Source organism: Caenorhabditis remanei, chromosome II (genome assembly GCF_010183535.1).
Source record: "Caenorhabditis remanei strain PX506 chromosome II, whole genome shotgun sequence".
Lineage (NCBI taxonomy): Eukaryota > Metazoa > Nematoda > Chromadorea > Rhabditida > Rhabditidae > Caenorhabditis > Caenorhabditis remanei.
In genome coordinates this window covers 6,592,116-6,599,867 of record NC_071329.1, presented here as the reverse complement: position 1 = coordinate 6,599,867, position 7,752 = coordinate 6,592,116, and the positions used below count along the sequence as shown (strand labels likewise).

General features: G+C 38.2%; 2 protein-coding genes across 2 annotated transcripts; one reads left to right on the top strand and one right to left on the bottom strand.

Annotated features, from left to right (window-relative positions):
• Positions 1 to 2,276: 2,276 nt before the first annotated feature.
• GCK72_004889 (uncharacterized protein) lies at positions 2,277 to 3,128 on the bottom strand (the record flags this gene model as incomplete). Its single annotated transcript, XM_053724934.1, has 1 exon — positions 2,277 to 3,128. The coding sequence occupies one exon, from the start codon at positions 3,126 to 3,128 to the stop codon at positions 2,277 to 2,279; it is 852 nt and encodes a 283-aa protein (XP_053589128.1).
• A 1,070-nt stretch (positions 3,129 to 4,198) lies between these two features.
• GCK72_004888 (uncharacterized protein) lies at positions 4,199 to 4,462 on the top strand (the record flags this gene model as incomplete). Its single annotated transcript, XM_003117107.2, has 1 exon — positions 4,199 to 4,462. One exon carries the CDS (start codon positions 4,199 to 4,201, stop codon positions 4,460 to 4,462), a length of 264 nt encoding a protein of 87 aa, XP_003117155.2.
• Positions 4,463 to 7,752: the final 3,290 nt, after the last annotated feature.

Genomic DNA, 7,752 nt, shown 5'->3' with positions numbered 1-7,752 from the left:
TAATTCCCGTTTTATTGGCTCGTTTTGAAGCCGATATTCTACTTTGGTCGGGTTTTTCCCCAAGCTCAGCACATACGTTTTAGATTTATTTAATTCTAACTTGGCGTTCTCGGACCATTCGGTGATGGAGTCGATCGCTTTTTGGAGATCTTCAGTTTTACCGGTTTGGGATTTACTAAATGAAGTGAAAATTTTTAGGTCATCGGCGAACTGCATCGCCCTTACTGTTTTGGGGAGAGTGGTGGCAATTTCATTTACAAAAATACAGAAAAGTAGTGGTGATAAAACTGCCCCTTGAGGTACTCCGCAGCTTATACTTTTTATTGAAGAGAAGTCGTCCTTAATTTTTACTCGGAAGGTACGGTTTGTTAGGTAAGCATTAATCCAATTTAGCAGGTGGGCATTTAGCTGGATATCTATTAGTCTTTTCAGCAAAATATCTATGCTCATTCTATCGAATGCCTTGCTATAGTCGAAAAATATCATATCAATTTGTTCGCCCTTGTCAATTCTAGAAGTGCAAAAGTTTAGGGATTCGAGTACGCATGTGGTTGTGGAGCGGCCTGGACGAAAACCATGTTGACTATTACTGAAGAAGTTGACCGAGCTTAGGTGCTCGGTAATTATCCTCAAAAGACATCTTTCGTAGATTCGACAAAGAACAGAAGTTATGCTTATGGGACGGTATTGGGACACTAATGTTGGTGACTCAACTTTTTTAAGAGGGGTTACTATTGATTCGGTCCACTTTTTTGGGACATTACCGGTCATCATCGTTAAATTGAACAATTGACATACCGGGCTTGCTATAAATGCTGAGACTATTTTGAGAAACCTAGCAGGTATGCCGTCGGGAGTTAAAGTGTTATTTCCTTTTAATTTTGATAGATGTTTAAAGACTTCCTCTTCATGAACCCATATGAAATTCTGTGCTTTCTAGTCTTTCTAGTCTAGAAATTCTAGTCTTTGGGGATGCTAAATTTAGATAATCTATTATTAATGTATTGCTTTTCAAAATGAACTGCGAGAGCTTCACATTTTTCGGATGTCCGCGTGACCTTTAGGTTCAAATTATTCAAAAAATCTGGAACGTCCACGTATTTCTTTTTAATACGTTTTTGGCAAATTGGGAAAATCGACTTGTTCCGGTCTTTTTTAAAGTCAGCAGCTCTAAATTACTCCTATATTTTATCACTTTGGCTCTAAATTTTTTCGCTGATTTAACATAAAGAAGGTAGTCCGTAGCCTCTCTAGAGGAGGCGGCTATTTCCCATTGCAACTCCACTAATTTTGAAAAGTTTTCAAGGTAAGTCGGCAGATTTCCAGTTAGGAATTCGTGATTTTCCAGGGAACTGTTGAAGAAAAAACATATGATACGTAACCTATAAAATTGTCATATTTTGTGCTCACATCAGCGGTGACGCCAAAGATGTTTGCCCAGTTAATGTGGGTGAGTAGCGTTGAGAGAGTGGTCCAATCAATATTTTTATAGTCTGGGAACTTGTACTGTGCTGGTTTAGCCTTATGGATCAGATCGATAGTGAACGTAATTTTGGAATGGTCACTCATCCCTAATGGATTGGAAATACAAAGATTGATAATTTTGAAGTTGGTGAAGACCAAATCGAGGATATTTTGTTTCCTAGTCGGTTTTTTAATTAATTGTGAAAGCCCATTTTGGGCAGAGAATGTTAGAATTTCTTCTGATAATTTAGTGGTACCTAGTGGCGGGTCAATGGCCCAATTTATTTCTTTACAGTTAAAGTCGCCAGCTATTACGATTTGATCATGAGAGGAAATAAAGGTGGAAATTTTTTTGAAGAGTTGCCGGGTTTTACTATCACTACAATTTGGTGGCCTATATACATTAGCGACTAAGAGAGGCGATATTCCTATTTCAAATTCCAATACCAAAAGTTCGTATCCGTCTTTTACGGATTCGGATAACAAACAATTCGCTTTTAAATACTCTTTACAGAAGACCGCGACCCCTCCTCCCCTACCGATGGTTCTATCACACTTGAAAATTTTGTAAAGACCCTGCCCTATGTTTGGAGAGAATAAGGAGTTGGGCGTATCGGGTTTACTCCAAGTTTCTTGCAAACATATAATATCAATGGTTTTACGCGCTAATAAAAAGTTGACCTCTGCTCTATTTGAAACTACAGATCTGACATTTGCTGAGAGGAAATTTACAAAAAGCTTAGGTGGAAAAGTTGAGGTTATAGGGGACAGATGCTTACTTTTATGAGGGTTGGAGGGAGTCTGTCCCCTTCCTAGTTTCCCGTGTCCATATTCTCTACTAGTTGTTGGGGTACAGAAGAAGGGGGAGGGGAACTAGGGGGATGGGAAGAATGAGGAGTATTATAATTATTCTTAACATTAGAAGTAACCGGGTCATTTATCTTTGCTTTCTGTTTGTTTCTCAATTCTTCTCTTTGAGTTTTTGTGAGTGATGCTCTTACGTATACAGGTGTTGTTCCACACGGGAAATATCGAAGTTTTGGCGCCCTTGCTAGTAGAGTCTGCTGATCCCAACTTCTCGGCATCACAACCTTCAGCAGGCGACTTTTTCCAGGGACAGCTTTACCGAGGCGGTATATTGAGACAGGTGGCGATCCAATATCGAGGAAGTGGAACAATTTCCCAACACAATGGTAATCCCAACTCCATCTCATCCGATCATTGCCACCATACTCCGGGACTCCCGCAACTACTACTGATCTTCTCTCCATCTCGCCGGGGTCCTCCGATTTCTCCTGGTCCGCACCTCCTCCGACCTTCACTCCCGTATTACTACCACCGTTCATTGCGCTCACTCCTGAATCCTTCACCTCACTCAATAACTTCACCTTTTCATCCAGAACTTTCAACTCCTCCTCCAAAATCTTCAGCTTACGACATCTCTCCTCCAATTCTCTTTCCAACTGCTCAATCCGTTCGCCCAGAACATCTTCTAATCGATTTTGAACAATCTTCTTGAATCGGTCGCTCTCCATTAATTGAAATACCTTTTCTTGGAAATCCGCGGAAATCACAATAACCTTTGGCTTCTTTGCTTCGTATTTCGATTTTCCTTTGGAGCCGCCGCCGGAATCCGAATTCCCAATTCTCTTCCTCACACTCATCGAACCGGCAGTCTTTCGTGAAAAAAAATCACGGAATGAAAAAAAATCACGGAATGAATTATGCGTCATTTCATGGCAGTTCGGGTTTTTCCAAATGGTGAGTCGTGCTAAACGATCGGAATAATATTTATTGAATTTTCAGGCATCCGGATTCACATTTCTCATCTTTTTGTGTTGCATGGCCATCTCTTATTTCTTTTTCTCGAGTTGCCGAACAAATCTCTATATATGTCTCCCGTCGGAGAACAGACCATTTTCTGGAGTCAAATCTTATGTCATCTTGTTTGGAATATTTCATATTTTGGTTGCAGTTGGAATCAGTTTTCTATTGGTGAGTCTCTTCAAAATTGACAATGTTTGAGGAGGTGCTGTCCTTATAGTCTTCAAACTTTTATCTTTTTGCTTTTAATTGACATCTTTTCAGTAGGTCTTCTGGTGTGTGTTTACCGGGTTCGCCGCATCAAAAACTCTTTTTTTTAATGCAAAATTAAATCGGTTACGTTAGCAATACTGGAAATTCATTACTAAAGTCTTGGACTTTCTGCGAAACCGGCTTACATACAACCTACACTTAACACTACTTGAGCGAAAAAATAGAAAAGTTTGAATGAGTGAAACTTCGTTGGATCATGATTTATCAAATCAAATGTATATTGAAGAGGTAGATCTGATCTAGATCTTTATTTTTGATGTTGACAACTTTTTTGTAGCTCTTCTAACTTTTGAGATATACGCCTTCAAAGTTACGATAGCTGAGAGGGGGAGAGGACAGAGAAGCTAGAGTGTCTGACTTCTCTGCGTCTCTCACTCGGTTTGCCGCAGTAGCTTAACTTTGAAGATTCACAATTGAAAAACTAGAAAAGCTAGCACAAAGTTGTCAACTGCGGAGATTCATTTTCAATATCAATCATAATTTTGAATCACTAAAACAACTTTTGACGTCGTGACGGATAGTTAAAGTTTGGAATTTCAAACAAAGCGAAAATTTCAAAATATATGTGAAAAAAGCTCTGAAATTTCAGAAAATATGGCCAGCATGTGTTTGCGGTGCTCTCCTGACTTGCTCCTTCATGTACTGTGTTGATGCCTATTCCTGTTTTTTCACTGACTCTTATATTCTTTGTGAACATCGAGAAACTCAATCAGAAATGAAAAAGAAACTTCCAATTGATGGAATCATTCAACATGTCGTCATAAGAGAAATGTATTCAAAGAAGAAGAATCCTGAGGAGTTGCCTGAAGAATATCAGTTCGATGATGAGTTGAATCTGGAGGAACGTTGGTATAAAGAGTTCAGTCCATTCATTGTGTGGAAATGTCAAGAGGATATTTAACTTAACATTCGGGTTTGCTGGTTTTGAAATGATTGTCTCAAAATTTTAATTAAACAGGTTTTCTGTGTTGATGAAATATTTTTTACTGCCATGCCGATATAATAATAATAAAGGAATAAACTAACTAACATTATGATTCTTTAGTATATATTTCAATTTGAAATAATCAGATTTCCGTGTACAATTGACAACATTTTAATAGGTTTCATAAAATTAATTTCTTGGAGAAACCGAGTAAAAAAAATAGGACAAATAGCTAACTTTGAGAGCACTGTGCAATATCCACTGGCGCTTGCTTGAATTTATGTTAAGCTAATAGATCAAACCCAGATCTCCATTTTTGTATTTGGAACTGTGATCTAGCTATTGTGGTTTTTGAATTAAACAAAGATTCTGCAATGAAGAGAGTGTAGGGGGGCAGAGAAGCAGAGAGAGGGGCAGAGAAGCAAGAGTGTCTGACTTCTCTGCGTCTCCTCTATGACTCGGAGGGAGTCAAGTTGTTCACTTGGCTCCATACTTTTCAAAACTAGCCATTCTGAAATCAGTACGTTTTAAAACCGGCGAATGTTGAGAAGCGAGAAAATGCTTCTTGTTTGGAGAAATACTTAGCAAAGGTAGATCCACATTTTGAATTTTTTTAAAACATTCCCCGTACTTACTGTTTTACAACGACATGCCTTTATTTTTTTCAACTGGCGCCCAGAGAAATTTTTTGGTTTCAAAAACTCATTAAAATTAAACGAAACAACTTTTTCGAGCGTTCTATTTGTTGATCAAGAGGTTACTAATCGCGCTGCTTCTAATCAGAGCCAAGAAAAAGCACTCATAATAAAAAACACTGATAATCATATTCATGAACTCTGAGTATAGATGGGGTGCCGTTATAATACAGGTGCCGTTCTATTACAGTTGCCGTAATAATACAGTATTTACGGTATGTGTGACCTGTGTTTGGTTTTAAGCCGTCTGAATTTCAAAATAACCCAGATATCACAACAAGGAGCCTGTTCCAGTCCTCATCCATTTGCTCCCGAAAAATTCAACCAACCCATTTCTCAATTCATTTCGAAAACACCCGAAAAAGATGAAACGCCGAGGAGGGATGGGTTAAAAACCTCAAAAAGAAACACGGAGATAAATGGTGCGAGATAAGAGAAAAATACTTCAGGTTCCCCCATGCCATTCACAAGAATAGATTCAATCTATTCCACCTTTTTCAAAAATATTTTTGTCTTGTTTTCTTTTTTAGCGGAATTGGAATTTTTATATTATGTCATTAATGATGTTTTGGCTGCCCCTTCTTTCCTCAGGATTATAATGTTGAAGGCGGACATCCGGACAAACCGATACACAGAAAGATTTTCTCTAATAATCCGATATTTCTTGAAAGATTATCCTTGCATAATCTGTGCAGCGTTCACCAAAAAATGTTCTTCAAAAAAAGTAAAGTTTTTGATCTCCTCTCTTCAATAGATTCAAGTTTCCATTACCAGTTCTCTAAGGGATTTCGTTTCGAGAAGATTTGTTCCACCGTTTCTCAAAATAACACCTAGTAAGCATACCAACCGGTTATGGTCTCGTGAACCCTACTCCCTCCTTCACATTAGATGCGACTAGTTCCACGAATCTTCTCATAAGTATGTAATTTTCTCGATGAATAAGTGGATATTACCTAACTTCTCAAATTCTATTGTTTGTTCAAATTTCGAGTGAATGTCTTTCAAGATGAAGAATAGTTATTACTAACTATGCAAACGCACCACGATCACACGCACCACGATCACACGTAGTGCCCCACTGTTCAGAATTTAAGTTTTTTAGATGGAGCTACTCTGTAGCTCTGTCTTTATAGTTTACAACTTTTTTCTAGCCTAGCTCTTCTAGTTTTTGAGATATACACCTTTAAAGTCAAGCTACTGAAACTGAAAGAATGAGAGAGCGCAAAGAAGTTAGAGTGTCTGACTTCTCTGCGTATCTTTTTTATGTGAAAAAACTCCTGGATTTGAATCTTGAAATTTATCACCTGCTCATTGAGTACCTCAGCTCTCAAGCTAGTGAAGAGACGCAGAGAAGCCAGACACTCTAGTTTCTCTGCCCTCTCTCACTCTTTCAGTTTCAGTAGTTTGACTCTGAAGACGTATATCTCAAAAATTGGAAGAGATACAAAAAATTTGTCATAATCAAAAATGAAGATCTAGATTTTATCTACATTTTCAATATAAATTTGACTTGATAAATAATGGTCCAACGGAGTTACACTTATACAAACTTTTCTACTTTTCCTGCTCAAGTAGTGTTAAGTGTATCTTGTCTGTAAGCCGGTTTTTCAGAAAGTTTTTGAAACTAAATTGAGGTTTTTCATGTATTTCTAACGAGACCGACTCAACTTTGCACAAAAAATGCGCAGAAAGCTCTCCAGACTTTAATATATTCTTGATATATTGAAGTTTCTCGCTCATAAGCAACCGATTCAATTTTTTTGAGAATTAGTGGATCTGTGTGTCCGGATGTCCCAGTATCTGGATTATCAAGTGACATTCTTTCAGTCTGTGCTTTCCATCTGTCTGTATGTCCATGCATCCGGATGTCGCAATAAGCACCAGCTCTCCCTTCCTAACTTCCAGGTACCGTACCTATATTTTTCTGATATTGAAATGTCTGACCGTATATCTGTGTATCCGGATGTCCATCAAAGCAACTTCATATCAACCCGTACCATCTCTCCTTCTTTCCATCCCTTCCTCACTGTCCTTTTTAGCGCAAAAGTGACACATTGCCATTCAACTGCCTCTGAGGGGGCGCCTCCCTCTCTCAGGAGGTTTATGTGTTGTGGTTGGTCAAAGTGATGGAACTGTGAATAGTCTCTTCTTCATTCTATTCTTTTGAGATGAAGAAGAAGAAGGACAAGTGTTGCTAACGGACGGACGGACGGGGAAAGAGTATGAAAGTTTTGTGTTGAAATAAGGAGAAAAAACAACACATATTTCATGTCTAGAAGATTTTTGATCGGCTTTTCCGCGAAATGAAATCTTTGACTTTTTCTTGTATTTTGAAGCGATAAGAGGATCCTTCAGGATATTATTATTATGCTTTTTCATCTTTAAGAATTGCATGAATTTAGCTTCCTTCTTGGTATCAAAGTTTCCATTTGTGATGTTGTTTTGTCTGTCTGTGTTTAAGATGTCCAGATGTCCAAAAGGCTCACTTTTAGAGACTTTGTTTCCCTCGGGTACATGTTTTCGTCTTTTGTATTGTCAGTTTCAACACGTCTGGTTTTAGAACGTTCAAGC